This window comes from Meleagris gallopavo, chromosome 12 (genome assembly GCF_000146605.3).
Source record: "Meleagris gallopavo isolate NT-WF06-2002-E0010 breed Aviagen turkey brand Nicholas breeding stock chromosome 12, Turkey_5.1, whole genome shotgun sequence".
Classification (NCBI taxonomy): domain Eukaryota; kingdom Metazoa; phylum Chordata; class Aves; order Galliformes; family Phasianidae; genus Meleagris; species Meleagris gallopavo.
The window spans coordinates 13,015,181-13,037,870 of NC_015022.2; the positions used below are offsets into that span (position 1 = coordinate 13,015,181).

General features: G+C 41.3%; 1 protein-coding gene across 3 annotated transcripts in view; it reads right to left on the reverse strand.

Moving 5' to 3' along the window:
* AGBL1 (ATP/GTP binding protein like 1) overlaps window positions 1-22,690 on the reverse strand; it is a 300,344-nt gene that overhangs the window by 149,213 nt on the left and 128,441 nt on the right. For all 3 annotated transcript variants that reach the window (XM_010717492.3, XM_010717491.3, XM_010717493.3), the window contains one exon: window positions 17,604-17,784. In XM_010717492.3, the coding sequence (XP_010715794.1) occupies window positions 17,604-17,784 (181 nt within the window). The remainder of the gene's footprint in view (window positions 1-17,603; window positions 17,785-22,690) is intronic.

A 22,690-nucleotide genomic window follows, 5' to 3' on the forward strand; every position in this document is an offset into this window, starting at 1 on the left:
AAAAAAAACAAAAAAAAACCCCCACAAAACTGAAGAGATATCACCCTCTCAGAACTGCTCTGGATTTCATTTTTTTAACCTATTTTATCTTAAATATATAAGCTGAAAAGCTATTACAGTGCTACTGTGCTGTCAACATCTCAGTGAGTGAGAAAGCTAAAGGAACACGGAGAGGCGCATGGAGGGTGAAGAGATGCTCTGCCTCACTCCACTAACTGATTGCCATGACTTTACGTTCGATATGAAACTGAATTTGTAATTTCTCCCTGCTTTGCTTGCTCATCTTTTCTCCCAGCTTGACTTTTCTTTTTTATAGCCTTACTCTTACAATTTCTTACCCCTTGCTCTACCGTTCCAAGCACTTGTTGTCTCTGTACTCAGCCAGGTCTTCCTCACTGTGACTTCAGCTGTACGCATTAGCAAAATTGGCTGCTTTGATTAGAAACGTGGGAGTGGAAGGCAGATAATAGCCTGGTTCTCTACACCTGATCTCCCAGTGAGGGGTCACTGATAGGGGTCAACAGCTGAAATAAGTGTCTCATCACATGAAGAGTTGGTGAAGAAAAAGCTGTACTGTCAAATAAAGCAGAGCACAGTAGTGCTAGGAGTTGGAAGGGGAAAAAGTTATCTATATATTTAGGCTGGTTTGTGTTTTGCAAATTTTGTTCTGAACAGGAGCTGTCAGCTCAACAGCAACAGAGCCTGAAGTCCTGAATTTAACTACAGGACAGATTCAGCTCAGGGAGTTACTACTCCATCCTCCCAATAAACAGGCTTGTTAGAGGAGCTACAGAAGGAGCCACTCTTCTACCAAACCCCAAGTTAGCACCAGTCTCATCTTCTAAACAATACGGCTGCAATAATAATCCTGAAGGATTTTTATTTTTTTAAGGCCAGTTCACTGATGGGCTTTGATTAAATTATCTCCAGAGCAATCCATCTGTTGATTGACACTTTTAAAATACCAACCAACCCAGATCATTTGACACTGGCTACTGATGAATCATCAAGTTAAAGCCTTTACTTTAAATACTACTGTTACAAATGAAATGTCAAATAGTGACATTTGATATTCTGCACCAATTACTACCATGCAAGTGGGCACATAAACACCACTTAAGCAGAGTCAGAATCAGGCTACTAGGGTTCAGGGATCAAAAGAGACAGGCTACTTGTCTTGTCTGGGTTTATAGACTGCATAGCTATCGAGGGTCCATTAATCAGTAGGAAAAAAAATAGCTATTATGGGTGTTGCTAAAAGAGATGGTCTAAAGGAGGTTGAAAGGGATGTGTGTCTGTGCTGTGCCATACATTCCTCGCTTCTCTTGAACAGCCCCCAGTTCGTGCGTCATTCTGAAACAGATTACACAAACAAGAAGGCACTGTTGGGTTAAGGGTGATGAGAGAGAAGAAAACTAAGACTGAATATTGACAGACTTTCCATGAGTGTGAGGCACAGAGCTGTGAAAGTCTGCTCTGATTCTTAACTCGTATGGTCAACAAGGGTGAAAAATGCCTTACAGAGGATATCTCTGTATCAGGTCATGAGAGTCAAAGTCTTGTTCCCTCAAAAGTACTTTTTATCCTTTGTATTTATAAGGGCAACAGTACTTATGGGTCTCCTGCATATGGGAAAGCGCAGATCATGACTTTTACTCCACTGCATTTCAGAGTCAAAGCAGTCAACAGAGGTGAAAGAAAGGAATAAGGGAACTCTAGGGATTTATTAGGAGACAGAATGATGCTATCAGTCCAGAACTTGATAATAAATAGTCCTTTTTTTTTTTTTTTTTAAGAAAGCTTAGCGTTTCAACACTGAAAACTCTATGGGTTTTTGAAGCCTTCTGAATAAGTGAGTAAGCCTCAAGACAACTTCTTTTGAAGGTAGGGCTCATCCTTGACACAAATATACATCAGGATACCTCAGATATTTAAATTAACTTAACTTTGACTTGAAAATTCTGAACTCAGAAATTCAGGGTCATCAATTCCCATGCAAACATGCACTTTCCAGCTTTCTTATTTTCTCTGAGCATACCACTGACCCTATTTACAGCATCCCCCAGCTGTACATGTAGATTCTTCTCTTTTCAATGAGACGGTGTTCAGAGGAAGCCAGCATGATGGATAACAGAAGTCCTTTGACATACTGTGTCATTTATCACATAACAGCCTCAATCCTCCTAACAGGGCCTTCTCCATATGTCACTGTCAGCTCTTATGCCACCCCAATGCATCAAAAAGAAAAGTTTGAATATGAAGCACTGTAATTCTTAAGTCACAGCTCATTGCAGCTTTCCAGACATGAAGAACCATTCTATCTATCTGCCAGCTTGTTTGTTTAATTTTCACTCTGTCTCACACATATGAGAAATTAAGCCTTCAGCATAGAAGAAAACCAGAAAAATGTCAGGTCTGGCAGAAAAGAGGAAGATAAAAATCTCCAATTCCATCAGGAATCCAATGTGACATTTTGAAGCATAGAAAGAGACAGCCTATGAGCATTAGGTATCAGAAAAATACTGGCAGATGTAAAGAGTTCCTTCTCCTTCCCAGCCTGGGAAAGAGGTTCTCTAATGGGCTGATGTGAAACTAGGAAGCTTAAAGCAATGCAGATAAGCTCCTGAACTCGGCTGCTTAATGGAGGCATATCTCAGCTCTTCAACCTTTTCAAGGGCACAGAATGGAGTTAAAACATCCAGGAAAGCCTCTAGAGATTATCCAGTAGGCTCTGTTTTGGGCTACCTAAAGTAATCAGAAATCGCTCTTCAATGCAAAAATTTTCACCAAGTCAGTTCCCAAGTGACATATGAAAACATGAGAGGAGACTGGAGCCACTGCTGGGGCCTCAGCTCTGCTCTGCGTAATACACAAATTCATCACTCTCTGCACTGTCTCTCAAGTGTTAGAGATGAGAATCAAACCACAATCCATCCAGGCTCTTTTGCCATTAGTCTGTAGGAACGTAGCCCCATCACGGGGCTGGCTGCATCCATTGATAGTGTCATGTTTTGGCTACCCGACCACAGACTCTCCACAGCATTCACTCAAGATGATGAGGGCTTGCGTTCAGATCTTTGCTATTTCATTTTCTTTCAGCAATGCACAAAACTGGCCCAGGCTTACATGAACCATTTCACAGACTCATTTTGTACTTGTTAGCATTTCCTGGATTACAAGAAGTTCCATCTTAGTTTCAATGATTCAGGCGCTCCCAGTGTGAATGATGTTAAATTCCAAGAATTAAGATGCCATTTTGAATCACAAGTGATTTTAAAATATGATTTGCCACTTCATTAGGTTATTGTTATGCAGTCTATATAAATTTCCATTTCATTAAAAAATTTTCAAAGGCAAATTACAGCTTGAAAATTAGTCAGTAAAACTTCATTAAGCTAACCCTTAATAGAATTATTAATGTGGAGGAACTAAAAATTAATTTCTTCCTCAACAAAACTTTACTGACAAAACTCATACCTTTGTGGCATTCATATTCCTGCTCTCCTATCTTGATGTCTACTCTTTCTAAAGGAATCATGGAAGATATATTAAACAACATATTATAACATTATAACGTATATATGGATCATAAATCAGCTGACTCAAAGGTTCCAAATTTCATTGCAAATTTCAGTATCCTCAAGGTTTCAGGGCAGCAACTTAGCATCAGCTCAAACTGTCTTCTCATTACAGATCAGATCTTATCTTTTCACCCCCTCTATTAAGTATTCATAGTAGATAACTTTATGTGAAAATATTAAAGACGTGATAGAGCAGAGTCTGGTGAGCCTCCGGGAAGCCTATGGGCCAAGTCACTAATAAGCCCTTCAAAGGCCTTCATCCCTCTGTAAGCAGTTTTCTCTCTGAAGCTTCCAGGATGGAGCTCTGAACCAACAATATCAATTCTGCACTCCTGTGTATTTCACAGTTCGGTGTACAGACAGACTTCTTTGTGCGTATGAAGGGAAAAAAGATAAAAGGAGGATAATTCAGCTGGGGCAAGTCTTGGTCACCACTCAACCACAAGGCAAACTGGGGTTGAATTCCAACTCGCCATGAGAGTATCTTAATAACAGTTAGATAGAAGTATTAGCTTATGCTACAGAAACAGTTAAAAGATTCATCTGGAAAAGGAAAACACATTGCTGAATTACTGCTTTGTAGCCACGAGTTCACATTCTTCAGATTAGAGCAGAAATATCAAGGGGGGAAAAACTGATAAATCAATACGAGTTTATTTCCAAATACAACAAAATGTTTTCAGCATAGCACAACAAAACACATGCTTGCTTATTTTTGTGTCTAATCTGTACAAGCTCATTCCCAAAGGATGAGCACAATAGTCAAAAGTGAGAGCACAAATGGCCACTTAAATGCCTAAACCCCAACTTGACTAATTTGCACATATAAACACATACACAACTTTCAACCAAAACTGCAGTCTTTCAATCTTTATAATCTGCATCAAAATGGTCTCTATCACTCTATGACAGTATATACATTTACACAGAAAGAATACTGTTCTTGGCAAACCTCAAAACAAACTCCTTATTTAGGCTCACATCAGGCTTGAGCAAGAACACATGCCCTGCAGCTAGTCTGTGGAGAACTAGTGCTTGGTAGACACGTGCTGTTTAGGGACCAGCCATTCCACTTGAGATCATGCAAGTAAAATTGTGGTTTCAGAGCTGTCACACGTGTTTCTCAAAGATGGATAAAATGCTGGGGGAAAACAAAAAATAGAATACAGAAGCAGTCTGATTGCATCTAAGGGATTTTTTAGACACTCTACAGCTCACAATATCTGCTGCACACCCAGTCCCTGTGACTTTTGCCCAATAGCTTAAATCCAGCAATGTCCAGCATTCAGAGGCAACAGGTTCAGAGGTTATAAAGAACTACTTTGTACCAGCCCAAAGGTAGTACACTAAGTAATGCCTGACATTAAAGTACATACAGTTTTGTTATGTCTCTTTGACACCCTTTGGGACAGAAGATATAAGAAATAAATTGCTGTCATCACTATACACACAATCAGAACTGACACAAGGCAGCAAAAAAGGGAAAGGCATGAACACTGGTCAAACCAGTTCATTATAAGAAACAGCCCCAAGCTGGGCTTTTGTTTCCATAAGAAACCATGTAATGGAAAGACAGACTTGATTCTGATTATTTCTTCTGCTTACAGCAACAGAGGCTTTTTCTTAACACTCTCCTTTTTATTTAGATTCCCAGCTGTATTAGTATTATGAGTTGGGAGGCTCAAAGCCACTGCCTCAGAGCAGCCTACATGCTTGATGAGATCCCATGCTGCTCAGATCACTCTAAAGATAGACAGAGAAGTAGAATAGTTCAAGGGTGCCCTCACCTGCACGTCAGGGAAAGAGACAGAGATTACAGCAATTTAAGGTACAGCTCTTCGGCGTTCTTCACTTGAAAACTAGCATATGCACAAAAACACGTTCCCCAGGCATGAAGATGTTCCAAAGCAAGCTTTCTTCACCTGACATGCATGTGGGGTGGGGAACAGTTACCCCTCCACTGCCTTCAGCAGTGAGCTTTCTACATTGAATGTTAATACAAGTTTATAGTGAGACACTAAACAGATCAACCAGAAAGAGATGTGGGTATTCCTTGCAAATGGTTTAACCCACGGATCATGGCCTGTCTTTCCAGCCTTGACTCCCCAGTTATCTCAGCCTAAATCCAAGGAGTTTACTTTGAATCACCTAAAAAATTCAAATAAAACGTAACAGCCTATAACTCCTATAACTTTTCTGACTTCACTTTCAGGCCCTGCTTTACAGCTCTGCTATCACAAATACAGTCCAGAACTGCTTTGCTTAACATTACATCCACCAGAGCGTAGAATTCACCACTAGCTCAAATGTGGTACTAGAGATTTCTATGACAGACTAACAGCTATTAGAGACTTGGATGAAAGACCACCACATTTTTTTCATGTCACTGGAGCAAGGATTTAAAACCACAATCGTGCTCTGTAGAAGTGACAGACTAGTGCAATAAACTTCATTAATACCCAAGGCTCTTTTCCTGCTTCTTCTCATTTTTAAGTGGTATTAAAATAGTTTATGATTGTTCAGCCGCTCTGCATTTTACATCCTCTTATGTGTCATAACCATTTGGGGGATGATAGAAAAATAGTCACTTCTTTACTTAATTATTTTTTTTTAATTACTTTTTTTTTTTTTAATTTTAAACTAACAGACAATGAATATGGGAAACGATCCTCAAGTTTACATTACTGTTATCACTGTTATCTGCTGGTACAAACATCATAGACCAGAGATAGAACTGGGAAGCAAGTTTTTGGTGCTCAGTGGGAGCAGGCACCCCCAGATGGAGAAGGTACTACCTTCTCATCAAAAGCTGAGCTTCTGAAAATATGGGGGAGAAAAATTAGAGAATATGGGAGATAAAGAAACTTTACTACCAGAGATGCCATACCATGGAAAGAACCCCTATACTCACCAGAATAGCGTTACATCATAGTAACTTTACAGTAGGAGGAGGAAAGCTTTATAAGAACGCTCATAGGAAAAAAAATAATCAAAAACAGCATTATGCTAAACTACTGACCTTGTAACAGACTGTTATGTGTATGTATTTAGAAATAAAACGCTTTGCCTATTTACAGCCTATAATACATACGCAGTGGAGTAATATGACTTCTTCAACTATTATAACAACTGTACCTTAAGTACTTATCATTTGTTGCAGACACATGGAAGCAATCCAAGAGATGGTTTAGGTTCTAGGCTGCATTGTCCACTATCACTTCCTCACTGTGTTCTGCTTCCTCAGCAAAGGAGGTAGAAGAGCTCTATTGAACGTAACGGAATATTTAACCACCTCCTACAGGGATACATCCACTCGTGGAATTTCACATGCCAGTTCTAACAGTCCAGGGAAAAGTGGCTGAGCTCTGAACACAGCATGGTTTCTACAGCATCTAAATGCAAAAATAATCATATTCCCATGCAATTAAAAATCAATTAAATTAAATATACTTATCTGAAGGTTCCTATCAGGATTACAACACCACTAAGTTGGAGTGTGTTCAAATACCAACTTCATAGTTCTACAGTACGTACAGACCCAATGTGCATCGTTACTGAAGCCCTCTTCCCTGCCCATCTCACCCTCTTCTTTTTGTTTTGTATTGTTTCCTCCAGCTCAGATCTGGGCTAGATGACTTCAAAAGCTCTTCATTTCTCTATCCCTTTAAGAATCTAATGCTTTACAGCATTAGAAGTGTGGTTGACTTTTTTCCTGACTCCCAGCAATGCTGCCCTTCAGGCTGCAGGAGAGTTTTTGGTTTCCCACTCTATGTCATTCCAGCATCAACTTCATTTTCTGTTTTTCATTTTCTTGCTGCTTCCCTGGGACACACAGCTGGTTTCATAAATTAAGGTGGCAATTTGCTCAAACTACTGGGGTAAAATTTGCCCGTGTAATTACCTAAATTGCACGTACAATCATATGAACCATGTACACAGGTGAACTATTCAACCTCAGTCTGTCCTCTGTAGGTGCATTTTTGCACAAGTAATTTTGAAAATACAGGTTTCCAGATGAAGCTTATTTTTGTTGATATGCCTCTTTGTCCCACTTTTAAGAACACCATTTTTCAATTGCCAGCCCATTCCTCCAACCCAAGGCAGTTACATATCTACTCTCCTATAACAGCACCAGCTGTTATTCAATTGAATGTTATTCAAATGAAACAGAGGGCAAGGAAGAGCAGAAAAAAATACAGAAACAGAGATGTTGAAGAACAATAGTAGCTAAAATACAGAGCTAACTAAACACAGACATTTAAAAGCCAACAGACAGTAAAGCAACTCTGCCTTTGCATAACTAAGCTCTAGATTTTTTTATTCATATGCTTTTAGAAAGAACTTCTGTGCATATATCACAAAAAATGATGTGTTTTAATACTTAAAAGGGATTGAATGGTCATATAAAATTTGAAATGTCACTTGGAACTCCAGGGATGTCCAGTTTGCAGGGTGAAAGAAATACTGCTCGATTTATTACACAGTAATATATGAAGGTATATTATGAGAGACAATAACCTTCATTCCCAGGCAATTTCAGCTTTCCAGGTAGTGTGGATATTGCAGTAAAGTATTGGACATTCTTCACTGCATCTATAAAAGTGAAGTTTTTACAATTTCATTTTGTGGACTTTTTTTCCCATCCCATGAATAACAACTCCAACTCTGAATCTGTAGCTTCCAAAAAGCATTAACTTGGGTAAGACAGGCTGATCTTGAGATAAGCAATCAAAACTAGCCCTTCCACTTGTGACATGAGCTTCTGCCCAACATGTTCAACATTTCTATCGGTACTCTGTGCCTACTACAACCAGGAATCAGATGCAAAATCCACGTCTGCCAGTATCTGTGCGAGACCTCATTGTAGGTTTACCTATGGGATCAACTGGATCAGGGTTTGCAGGTGCATCCTGAAAAATTTCAAGAAAGCATAAAGGAATTCCTCATCTTACAGAGTTCTCCAGTCCCAACACTGATGATACTGAACCTCACAAATCTGTATTAGGTGGCTGTAGAAGTCACAGCAGTGAGATTCCTCCTCCATCCTAAGAAGCGACAGTGAAGGAAAGCAGTAACTACAAAACTTCCACTTCCATAAAGTGCATCATTAAAAAAATGGATTAGCCTCCACAACAGATCCATTAGCCCAGCTGCTCCTTGCCTGTCTGCACAGAGCCTAGCACAGGCACAACTGCTTTGGGAATAACATTACAAAGTGGACTTAAATGAGCATAATAACAAAGAAAAGAGAATCATACACACTCAAACTAATGCAAATAAGAACTTAATTCAATCAACTCATTAACTTTACTAAAAGCTAGCTTTGTACACCAGCCTCCTGGCTCCTAGAACTGTCAAAGGAGTACAGACATCTGATTATGAACTCCCATTGTCAGTCAGGAGTCTAGACATGAATGCTGAACAAAAATAATTCCTTTCTGAGCCCATGGAACATCGTGTTCATATCTAATATTCATGCTAACTTGAAAATACAAGGTAGTAGCCTTCTAAAATGGAATAATTTCTGGGGCTCAAAGCTGAATTGTTTAGTAGTCCAGGACATTAAAATCACTGAGCCCATATCAAATGATCTTGGCACTGAAATTCCCAAGTGACCTTGAATAATCAGAACAGATTGGGTATGGAAGCATCAAGGAAGCTGCACGCAGTTCATGGGTGAGTATCTTTACTATTTCAGAGCAAACACTGCATGTGCTTTTGTGACTGGAAGCCTAAAGAAACAAGAAACAATGCATTTGGTCCCTCCAGTTCTTAAAATGACCATTAACTAATTCTTTTTTTGGGTGTTTAGAAGACAGGTGATACAGGGCCAACAGTAGTACAGCACTTTCATAGGATATCAACAAGCAAAAGAACAAGGTCACAAAATTTAGATACTAAGAAATCCTGGGCCCTGTCTATGCCAGACCTCCTCTGTGAGGTCTCTGGTCTCTACCAAAGCATACATACAGTGGCACAGCCCTCTGGGCAATTTACCAAAAATTAGCACTGTGTTGGCCTGTTATCATGCTGGACTCTGGGACAGCTTCTTATTATCTGATAGATTGAGTGTATCCTCCTGCCTGACCTCCTGGGAGCACATGGAATATGCTGGAAAATAAAAGGAAAGACAGCAAAGCACCCAAAATTTCAGCTACTCAGCTTTCAGAAAACAGAAGCACCAAGCAGTAAAACCAACTGCTGACATGAGATTGGTGCCGAGTCCTACAGACAATGATAGCAGACAAGCTCCTATTTTAGAGACTCAAGGAAACAATAAATTAGGTGAGGGTGTGTTAGAACAACAGCTGGTTGCTAATTAGTCGCAGCCCCCTCAGCAGGGTATCAATAAAGTGGCAAAGAACATCTCGAGTAAATTAAATTTTAAAAACCCCTACTGCAATCACTCCCCAGACAGACCCTTCCTTCATCTCCCTTCTCAGCATTTTATTTATTGTAATTACTTTAGTAATAAGATTTGTTTCCTTGTTATTATATATATTACTATGCAGGGCAACAACAACAATAACAATAGCTAGGAAGAGTTATGTTGCTTATTTATCTCCATGGCTGTTATTGGGCCACTGGGTGGATAGAGCAGTGAGGAGGTGGGTGCCTGGGAAAAGCAGTAAATAGAAGAGAAAGCATATTCCTCAGGAGCAGAGACATATGGGGACATATTTACAAAGGAGCAAACACTGACAATGAGCGAATAGATCTAATAACTCAGGGGGCCCAACAGCTCCAGCTGATAAAGGAAGGAATAAACAACGCTGCATTAGAAGTGCTGTCAGAGGGAGTCCTGGGGTGCAGCTGGATGCCCACGGAGGTTTACCACAGGAGAGCCAAGGATGGACTGCCACGTTAGCACAGGGCAAAGGGCTTTGTCTGAAATTGGGTCACCTCCCACAGCACACTGATGTACTCAGAAGAGCTTGATGGATGGTCAGATTCTGGTTCTGGGTCCACCAAAGGAGAGCTTGCAAAGAGGTAAGGAATAATATACCCGTATTTTATCTTATGTTCTTCACGTACTAACCAGATTTCATAGAATCGTAGGCTCATTAAGGTTGGAAAGACCATCTAGCCAAACTATCAATGCATCCCCACCATGCCCACTGACCACATCCCTCAGTGCCACATCCCCACGTTTCCTGCACACATCCAGGGACAGTGACTTCAGCATATGCTTGGGCAGCCTGTGCCACCTGCATCACCGCTCTTCCTAAAAAGAAATTTTCCTAATATCCAACCTGAACCTCCCCTTGTGTAACATAAGGCCATTACCTCATGTCCTATAGACTTAACCTCCCAGATCATGGGCCCCTGCTACATGGAAACTGCTGAGCCTGTCAGGAACAATAAGGCTGCTTGCCTTGAAGAAGTGTAAGTGGTCTCAGCCCCATTTCACTAGAACTAAAGGTGGCAGACAAGTACTCAAAATGTTCAGGATGGCCTGCTGAGAAAACCGTGCTGCCCAACAAGAAGTGCATTTTCACCAGTTACGCCTCACCACTGGTGCAGGATCACTGCCCTTTTAACGGGGGCAGCTGAGGCAATGCCTGAAGCAACAGAGCAGCACTTAGATAAGAACCATCTATTCCACTCAAAGAAAGTTCACCCACAGTTCACAGCGCTTCCCAGAGCCACATTCCAGAGGCAGTACAAACATTCCCCAGACATGGCATTTTCATCTGTTCTGAGGACCGAGTCAGTGCTTGCAAATATACCATTTTATAATGTACAGCTCAGAGCACAGCCATTCTAAATGAGTAAGGACTGAATCTTTTGCAAAAACATTCTTTATCCAAATACGCCTTGCTTTCCACACGCATCTACACAACTATTGTTGGCATGGAGGTACTAATTTAGAGATGGGGCTTCTAAATACAGTATGGTCCATGTCTGCTCAAGAACAGCAGCACGCTAATCCTGGAGTAACTCACTCCTAGAGATACACTCTCACAATGCATTAATGACAGTTTGAAACATTCCTTTCCCAGCCTCCTCATGTCACCACACTATCCTTAGAGAAACGCACACAACATTACAGATTAGGGAGTCTGGAGAGAGTCTTTAAAGTGTGTTTGCAAAGTGCATGGCATCCATTTAGTTATGCAAGACTAGATTCTGGGAATTCAACTCCTCTTCAACCTCTTCAAGAAGCAGACAAGAGAAGCAAGAGGAGGATAGGAGGGATATCTACATCTGCGTGGGTTTGTGTGCCACTACCTCAAGATTTAATCCTCAAGGATGCAGTTCTGAGTCATAAAGTGACTCCTTTTTTGCTGTCCACGTCCAGCTCTGCCTCTGACTATCTGGAGAACAAAATGCCTTAATGCAGGAGAGCGTGCAATAATAAATAAAGAAATAAATTTAAAAAGGAGGAAATAAAAGTTATATGCATAAATAATGCTTTTTGGTATAGGGACAAGCTTGCTTCTGTTCTTCCTAAGAGTATCCTTCAAAAAGAAAAAAAAAAAGGCCCATGTTGCAAAAAGTAAGTGGAGAACACTAATAGTTTCCTTTTTGTAACTTTTGAGAGCACGCAAAGGAAATGTGTTCTGGAAGAGTTTTCAGAGCATACTTCTATCTCTCCATTTCGTAAGTGTCAGAGTTAAAGCTTTTCTCTGCTGGATTCCAAGAGACAATAAATAAAGCACTGTAAGTAAAACAGGATGGAAAAAACAGCCCTACTAAAGTGAGAGTAGATATCAATAGAGACAAACAAACACAAAACCCAGCTCGCCTGCCTTACCTTTAAGCAGCAGCAAAGCTTACTCAGCCTATGTTGTGGGAGGGCAGGTGCAGGAGAGAACAGGGTGTTTTTAAACCAGATAAAGAATAGCCCGTGGCTATAATCCAAAATGCAAATCAGGATTTCCTCTTCCTAACTGCTACTATGGTTACCCCATGCCTTTGAAGAAATCACGCAGCTTCCAAAAAAAATTAATCTTCCTTTACCAAAATAGCCTCACCGGCTCCCATCTCCACTGATTGGTTTAATTCATTTATAAAAACGCATCAAGTTCCTCTCATTGAAAGGCTTCTTTGATCCAATAGTAGAGAAAGAAGAGGGAGTAAAGGGTAGATAGAAGAGAAAAGGAAACATGAAAGGGAGTAAAGGAAAAGGAAGAAGGTGGCAATGTAGGAGAGAGACATGAACTCAGAACAGATACTGAGCAGTTCAGGACTTTTGGATACTCAAAATAGACAGATAGTGCATGAGAAGTCTGCACATGAAATATTTTTTAAATCAAAAGCACTTATCTAGGAGTTTCCAACTCTTGTTTGATCAATCATCTTGCAAGGCTGAATCATTTTTAATTTAATACTTCTGGGAAGTGGGGGGAAGCACTCATTAAACACCGGCACAGTTGGCAAGCACTGCAAGTTAGCATTTGGCACTATTTATTATTGCTGTTTATGGTGATATAAATTAGGTTACACTGATATAATTAATAACCCTAAATTTAGGGGTAATAAATAGCAATATTTATATGAAGCTGCAGTCTCTGAAGAAGTCCAGCCAAAAAAATCCCCACAAAATGCTGACTACCACGTTGTGACTGTTAACATACGCGTGGGAGCACCAGGTATGTGTGTGCAGAAGGCATGCAGGTGTGAGCAGACACTGAGGAATGGCTGCATACACAAGCTGTTAACAGGAGGGTATGCAGCAGGTGCACAGAGAAGACAGCCTAAGAGCACATCACAAGATGGTATGCAATTGCATAGGCAAGTGTTGGTGCGCAGGCAACTTGTTGCTCAACTGTGTGGTAACGAGCTTATGTGGAACAGTGTGGACAGCCAACAGTGTTTGGTGTTTCTTTGTTTAAAAACTGTTTGTGCTGTCATAATTTAGCTTTTACAAGTTCCCTTTCTGACCCTGGTTTTAATGGATGAATCAGAAGAACTAGATTGAAGAGAAAATGCTCCTAGTACACATATTTCACTCCATTTCAAGCTGCGTGAAGGTTGTGGTGTGTCATTATTTTATCCTCCCAGGAAGAAAACTCAGGATAAAAAAGGAGGGGGAAATGCCCAAGGTCACATACTCCATCAATAGCAGAGCCAGGAACAAAGCACGGGTCTCTCACTCATCCAGTATAGTTTATAGCAGGTTTCCTAATCAAAGTGCTACACTTCTTCATGGATTCTCCACCACTGTGAAGGAATTTCACTCTACCACAGCTTGCCTGTTTAACCATGATTTAATTTAAAAAGGCGATAGAGGAATGAGAGAAAGCAGCCAGCCTAACACCAAACAATACTTACCTCGGGTTCTCACAGAGCAGCCTTTGCAAAATAACCAACCTACAAGGACATTTTCTCTTTTCTAGTTTAATGTCTGTCACTTTGGACCATCTTATACTACCATGCTTGGACATTAACACTACTTTTCCTTGTAAAACAGAAAAAATATACAAATAACCATATCAGGTCAGAACACGGGTCTATCAGAGGTAGCATCCCATCTCCAGCAGTGGTCAAACACCACTGTGTGACAACAAGATCCACTTAATAAAAAGTAGTGTCTAATACTAAAATACATGGCCATTACCAGATCAGCTGAATATTATCTGACAAACCCTACATCTGACTGCCATTCAGGATGGAGCAAAGGCTGCCCAGGGAGGCAGTGGAATAACCATCCATGGAGGTGTCCAAGAAACATGGAGATGTGGTACTTAGGGATATGGTTTAGTGGGCAATACTGGTGGTAGGTGGACAGTTGGATTAGATGACAGAATTCTTTTCCAACTTTAATGATTCTATGAGAACGGTCATACAGCAACACAGCTGCTCATCAGTTCTCTCTGGATTGAACAAACTCAAATTAGATGTGATATTAGGTAGTGATTTATATTTTTAGGTGATGACAACCTTACTCAAACAGACATGCTTGCATCACCACAATCTTCATTTAGCATCAGCAACAGGACTCTGTCCATCGCTGACAGACAGGAATAGATTCTCAGAGCACTGACTGATGTGAAAGGGAAGGCTGTTTCCCAGCTCCGCCACACACAATCAGAGCATAATCGCATTACTGCCGTCGTATCTGTGACAGAGGAACATTCTCTGCATGCAACTTTCAGATCACATTAACCAAAGCAAATACCAAGCCCCTGATCATCTTGTTGCTGCACAAGGCTCTCAAAGTGTGATTGCACGGTATCCTGCTGGGATGAGCACTCTTCCACTGAGCTGTGCCTGCAGCAGGGAGCCAGCTGGGGAAGGGGCACAGCTGGGTGGCTGGAAGAAATCTTTTGTAACCATGCACTGGCATTCATCTTTGTGACGGGCAGGGAAGCATTATGCATACCCCAGCACACAGGACTGGGGAGGAGTGAGAGCGTGAGCAGCTTCAAAAGAACTGCCAACAGAAAAGAATCCAATCCTTTCTTAAATAAAGATACTGAGGTAATGAGACTAGAGCAGGATTATTCCAGATGACAGAAGGATGGATAGTAGAAAAGATGCACTTCCAAAGCATGAAGATTCGATATCAGTAATAATTCAAAATAAGAGATAAAACAGGATAGGACAATATGACAGGTAATGGCCTCAAGTTGCCATTAGGGGAGGTTCAGGTTGGATACCACGAACAACTTCTCCAAAAGAGTGGTGATACAGTGGCACAGGCTGCCCAGAGACCTGGTGGAGTCACTGTCCCTGGAGGTGTTCAAGAAACGTGGAGATGTGGCACTGAGGGACGTGGTTTACTGGGCACTGTGGGTGGTAGATGGACAGTTGGACTACGTGTTCTCAGAGGTTTTTTCCAACCTTACTGATTCTATGATTTTATGAAGACAACTGCTTACCACACACAGGTATTCTGGAGTCCAGTACAGAGCCAAGATACTTGTTGGCCTTCGTAGTGGATTTGACATATTCATCGAGATTGTAAATCTCGAGGCAAGTAACTGGCTTCATGAAATGTGTTGTAGAGATGTAAAAAATAAGCACTGCGGACCTGCTTACAACTGCTTAGTCAACAATTGCCTACAGACCCCTTTTCCCCAGAAAACAGTTTCCCTCATAATATTGGCAGTGATTTGAAAGACAACAGAATTTAATATAGCTCTTAAATCTGGATGATGTAGAACATTAAAGGACAAAGAAACCTGCATATGCACTCACAGACAGTAAGGGACTGAAAGTTATCTCCAAAAAGCTGTTAATATCTTTAGGCCGAGAAAAAAAGCTTTTCCTTCAGTGCAGGAGCACTTCAGTCCACTGAAAAAGTGGAAAGAAGTAAGAGCAACAGAGCCACGGGAGGTTTGACAGCATAGCATTTAAACTGGAGCACAATGGAATGGTTCTCTCCCTTCTCCAGGCTTCGTGCTCAGCTAGAGCCATGGACAAGCCCTTGTTCCCCTGCTCCTATCCCATGACAAACTTTTCCACTCATCACCAGGTTTAACTACAGTTGAAGCTCCACACCTCCCCATGTGATGTGAGACAGTACCCTTTACCCAAGTGTCATCAAGAGCCACAATGTCCCTCCTGAGGGCTCCTCCTCTACTACGCTCACTCCTGACAGCTGGAGAAAAAAGGTCAGACATTCCCTCCAGTCCTCCATCTGCTGGAAACTTGAATTAAGCAGAGTGAAAGGAAAAACAGAAAAGCCACAATCTTTCATTTTTGCTTCTGCTGTCTGGAAGAATCAAGGCAGCATTTGGTGCCAGCAGAAGCTTCCAATACTCGGGGGCAGCATCCAGCTCCTCCGAACAGCCCTCCCAAACTATGACACACTCATGTCCTGGGGAGCACAGCAACACAAAAACTATGTTCCATAGTCACGGTCTAGAGGCTAAGAACACTCCAAGCTGCCCTCTGCTGAGGTTCTCACCCAAAATCAAAAGGGATTAGATTAGGACCAAATAAGTTCAAGTTTTTGTTTAGGGTCTGTTTCCTGTTTCTTCAGCACTTGATCAGCACAACCTCATCTGAATCCAGATGAATGACTGTAGTTTAAGAAAAATTGTTACTCTATATTGTGCTGTATGTTTCAGTGCTTGTCTAAAACCAGCCTTCAGGTTTAAGAACCCATTCCAGCAAGCTTTGCAACAGTTCTTACTGAAACCTATGAGCCCTCGTTAGCAGGTCAAGAAGCAAATCTCCCCCTTGTTACGTGATCATAACATCCTGCCTCTACATCAGAGACAATTAAGTCTTATAACCAGCCCACAACTCACAATCACTGTGCAAATACCCAATGAAATGAGCAAACTCCACTGTCCTTGAGAACAGTAGATTTATTTTTTTTTCCAGCAAAGTGCATGCATACCATGTCTTACTGCACTTCCCAACCCCTCAGAGGAATTCCTCTTTCACTAGCTGTGCAACAATCCTTATTTTGTTTCATTTTAACATGGCAAGACTTCTTCCATTCCTGGGAAGGCTAAGGAGCAATGTAAAGGCAGCTCTGAAAAACGCAAAATGCAATTGTTATATTCATGGTATAGTCATAAGCCCAGAAAGACTTGGTATCTCTTCAGAAGCATGTGGGAGGGAAGAGGGAAAAGGAGGTAGGAGAAGGAGGGAGTTTCATTATATAGAAACATTTCCATGAAGATATGAGCATTTAATAGATTCTTACATATCTTTCACCCATTCAATCTATATAAAGCATTAATTAAAGCCAGTTATTCCCAGGTATATCAGCTTGCAGATAAAGTTTGCCCTGCTGATTTGGCAAAATAGATAGTTTTCCATTCAGCAAGTAAAATTCAATTTGTCTGCTATCACTAATAATCCACCCAGGCAGCCGGGACACCATAGGGCCCCACACAGGTACAGAGCCATGAACATCTGACACATGAGACAGCACACTGAGCTATATCCAAGATTTACATTCTCCTTATGGGACTGATCAGAGGACGAATAAAACCCAAGACAACGGGAATTCTGGCCCAAAACACTGAAGAAAAGACCTGCTAGGTGTATGTACAGCAGTAAAGCCTGCAGGCAAACCCAGTGAAAATTCACAATAAACATGTTACTACAACGCACTTGCCATTGATGACTCCATCAGGGTTGAGCATGGGGACAATCTTGAAAATGAAACATTTCCTCAGGAGATCAGCAATGGGATCACTGCTCACAAGGAACTCCAGGGTCCCCTTCATTACCCAGCTGGCGTTGCTTTCACCAGGGTGAACGCGGGCCATCAGAAAGACATAAGGACGACTGTCTGTAAAACAAAGCAAAGGCATGAGGATGTTATCATCATATCTCTGCAGCTTCTGTGCATGTCTTTTTGTTTTAAAGACAAAATCTTACTAAACAGTTCATAAATTCTAATGAACCCTTGTTTCAAAGTAGACGTGCAATTTGGCAGAGAAAATTGCCTTGTTATCAGATACGTTATTTGCCATTCCTGTGAAAAAGCACCTACATTCAGCCTAGTTATACATCTCCAAAAACTCTCTGTATACATATTCTTAGAAAAGACCAAATTTGACAACAGATTCTTTGAAGATCCCATCTGTGTTGAGCAAAATCCACAGACGGGCCAAGGCAATGGAAGAAGACAGAGGCAGACACCTGCCAGGCACAGAGAGTAAAAGAAAAGGACAAAGCAATGATGTGTCTTAAAATTATCCTTTTGTGAGTGTTCATCATCTCAGGCCGCTGTCACAAGTCAACCTGACAGATCTGCTGTAGTGGAAGCCAGTATCTGTCAGGGAATCACAACGATGCCATGATGTTTTTTCCAGCTCTGTCAGAGCATAGGCTCTCTACAAAGGGACAGGAAACAATCAAAGGCATCATTTGAGTACCCTTGTAAACAAATGCTGATTTAGCAAGTTATGCTCCTGTGTCCTCAGCTCCCAAAGCTGTCCTTCAGTTTTCTAATTGCTTTACAAATCATTACTCAATTAATGTGAAACACAGAGGTAGAATCATAGAATCTTTTGAGTTGGAAGGGACCCTTAAAGGTCATCTGGCCCAACTCCCCTGCAGGGATGTAGACAGATTTGGAAACAATCCCACCTGTACCCCTCCCCATTCTTAAGGATTTGGTGGGCATATCTAATCTCCACTCAAATTTATACAAACCAATCACACTGCGCTCCAGTAAAGCAACTGGAACTTCTGCTACTCAATATCCATATACATATATATGTATTTTAGTGATTCTTGCACCTTACCCTGAGATTAGTATATTTTCATTGATGTACATACATAAGTGCCCAATGGGCTGTAAAAGACCTCTTCAGCCAACAGAGAAATACTAGTCGTTCTGCTTTTTTTTTTTTAATACATATATTAGAAAATCTCTATTCTGTTCTATCTAGATGCTGTGCATTACAATCTACCTTAGTAATGCTTTAAAACAGCAACAAGCAAAAACTATTTTTCACAAAGGCATCAGTTGCATTTTGCTATGTCCAAACATTTTCTTCTTTCTCCCATCATCATGATTTAGTGCTGTTTTGCAGGCTCATTGCTGAGCTAAACTTATGGGACTGTGTTGTTGTAGTTGAGAATGAGGCTCTTGAGGACTCCTAATGGACAACAGCTGTAAATAGCACAAAGCAAAATAAAACATGCTCTCTCGCAATTGATGAAAACAGCTTTAACAACTCTTGTCTCTTCTATACATTGGGAAAGCATGCAGCATGTTAATTGAGAGATTCTTTCTTCAGTTAATGTAAGAGAAAAAGAAACCATAAGAAAGGGTTTTCTCATCTCAGAAATGTAATGTTTGCCATAATTCTGCTAACTGAGAATACTGCGAGACCGGCAGAGATGTGAGTTCTGTTCTTCTCAAGACTGATACACCCCTGTCTAACATTCAATATGATAAAAGCTTCTAAAGTTTCCTGATCTTAAACCCCAGGAAATGGTGGACCCATAGGGTCCAGGTGGGGAAATCTCTCTGTTCTACTTAAAGTCCCCTTTATAAGGTCCCCTCCCTGACAGACACATCTGCAATGCTAACACCTCATCCAAAGGAGAGATGCAACAAAGGTAAATACCAGCAGGCAAACTGCACGTCTTGTTATGCATCCACTCCCCCCCCCCACCAGAAGCCATCACAGACAAACAATGTGCTCTCCAGCATGAAGACCAACCAAGCACTTAACAGAGCAGAGAGATGGTGATATGGTCATAACACTTGTTACTCTTCACACACCTGAGAAACAGAAATGTGACTCTTCAACAGGCAGGAGTCACTTGATCCTATCACTCTAATGCATATCCTGCAATTCATCTGCCATGAAGTGGTTTTAAACAACCATGATAAATGTTAGAACTTAAGAAAGCAGCAGACAGCAGTGCAGGCCAGCCCCACTCAAGACCTGAACTGGTAGGCACCAGACAAGGTTTGTGCACTTAGCTGAGCTGCTACACGTCATTCCTGACTCACCATGCCCCATGACTGCAGTGCTGCTGATTTCCACTGGGCCTCACCTACTGCTCTGATGTGCCATTTCAGTCCTGAGCATCTTGATACCACCTCGTGCCACACTGCACCTGCTCAGGACACTGAGACACATGTTCCTATATACTTCCTTCAGGGCCCGGGACTGAGCTGAATGCTTCAAAATCCCCAAGCCAACTCTTAGGCAGAATCCTCCCCAAGTTCTGGGGAAGCTGCCAGAAAGCTCAGGTTACCCATTTATCTCTGCAAAGCCCACATGACACGTAACCTTCTCTGGGAATGTAAATAATAAAAAGAGAGAGCAGAGGAACCTTTTCATGCTACATAAAGCCTCATCCAACAGATCTTGTCTCATTACTCTGTGTTACATTCTGACATGGCCAGGATATAACGTGGCACTAACAAAACCAGAGATGAGAGATTAAAGCATCACTGACACCTCTCACAAAACTTTGAGCAAAAACCCTTTGAGTAATAAATCTGACGTATCATCTACTTCCCACCTTCCCTTCTCTTTATTCATTTTAACTGTGGATATATGCATGAAAATAAGAGCTTTGTTCTTCCAGTACTGCTAACTTGTTGCTTAACCTCCTGTCTGTTGCAGGGATCTGCCTCTCTATTTTATCTAACTTTGAAGTTACTAATCATGACATCAGTTGGGGAAAGATCAATCTGAAATAAAAGAATGAACCCCATTAACAAATCAGTGTCCCTCCCCAAAGAGGGGAACAGAAGGGAAATGAAATGCACTTCCAGATTCCCTGACCTGGGTTAAAATTCTAAATAATATCAAGCAGATATTTGGGCCATTTGTAAGGGAACATGGCATTTGTAAGGGAACAAGGTTTTGAAATGACACAAGGCTAGGATTTTATTAGGAGTCAAAGGGAATCATATACATAGCATGTGACAAATTCAACCTAGATCCAGATCTTGACTGGAATTGTTCTGGCTGTGCCTCTGCATACTTATCTTCCTATTACCTCCAAACCAGGGTCCACAAAACACAGGCTTTCCCCCTCGTTATTCCTAAATACAATGTGACTTTATCATGAGCCCTGCACAGATCAAAGGTTCAGGTTTACCCCCAGGACATAGGAGATAAGCCAAGAAAGCCAACGCTCCCTCCCGACTTAATTATCTGTGACCACTACGGCATATTCTGAGAGTCAGATGATGTGTAAAAAAGAGCACCAAACGTAGCTCTGCAGCGTGTCACGTCTGCATCCTGCCCTGGATACATCTGATCTGCCCAAGGCTGCCTAGTTATGCAAAGTCAGACAAAGACAAGATATGGTGTGATGTACAACGAATATATTAAAGTATACTGGTAAACAAAAAAAAAAAACAAACAACTTCAAATACTGAGATCACAGAAAACATGAGACTGCTCTGAGGCAGAATCCGTGTCACTCACTTTCCTCTCCTAAAACTTTTCCTCAAGTTGTCACTCTTTCAGTTACCGCAAGATGTAACTCATTCCTCCCCCATTTTCCCCACCTCAGCATTACTTCCTGACCCTGCTTTTGGCTAAATGCTGCTGAAACAGACACATCTTAATGCAGAGGCAGCTTACGTAGTCTGGCAGGGCCCACTGTTGTTTTCCAGAATTATCAGGAAGACATCCCTCCCTTAAATACACTTATATCACATGTGTTATCATTGTTACGTATGGCAAGAAGTGTATTGCCTTGACTAGCTGTTTTCTACCTTCATAGCTTGGTGGAGGTGTTCCAGGCTCCAAGTTGCTTGGCAACCTCCCTTTGTGCATGTATTTTATGAATTTGCTCACCTCTGAATCAGAATCAGAGATTGAGATCAGAGATGACTGCAGAGATGAATACGGGTACAGAGCGTCCAGCCTTGGTGCAGTTTGACATCCTACTACTGCTGGATAATCTTGTTTGTTTTTGTGGGTTTCTCCCCCCCTTAACTCCAAGAAATTGGTATGCCAGGTTCTATAATCCACTTTGGGGCAGATTCCAAAATCCCAAATTCTGAAAGCAGATGGAAATTCTACCATCATTTGACTGACCTCCCATATGATGGAATGAAAGGAGACCCACATGAACTAATTCCTGTTCAAACAAAAGCTTACCTCTAGCAAAGGATAGGGAAACAATTCTTGTTTTCAATACCTGTACCTATGGAAAGCCTACTATAACCCTTTGAAAATTGTCTAATTAACTAACATCTCCATCTAAAGCAAGTGTATCTGCATTAGTCTAGCAGAACCATTTCCAACCACTGCATTTTGAGCCACATATGCCAACTCAACAGTCATTGGCATACCCTATCTCACTCTGCCAATCCTCCGAGATACCTAGATACTACTGAGCCTCAAAATTAAGACTGCAAAATTAAGTGCAGCTAGCCTATTAGCTTCATGAGCACTCATCACAAACAAACTGCCTTGCATTTATTGCAGGGTAAGAACATTTCCATCCATGATTGTATGCTGCACATTCTGAGTCTAGCCTGGCAGCAATATCCAGAGACAGACTATTGAGACAGATTCCAAGGGAATAAAATTAAGATGGAGGACAGCTGGTTAGCAAGGAGTACTGCCAAAAAGAATTGGGGGATTATATCAGATGAGCTGATGATGCAAAGAAGTTCCAAAAATGACAGCTCTCCTCCTGGGACACACTAACAGGCAATGTCCCGGCTAAAACAAGGAATGCTGGTTTTTTGTGGTTTGTTT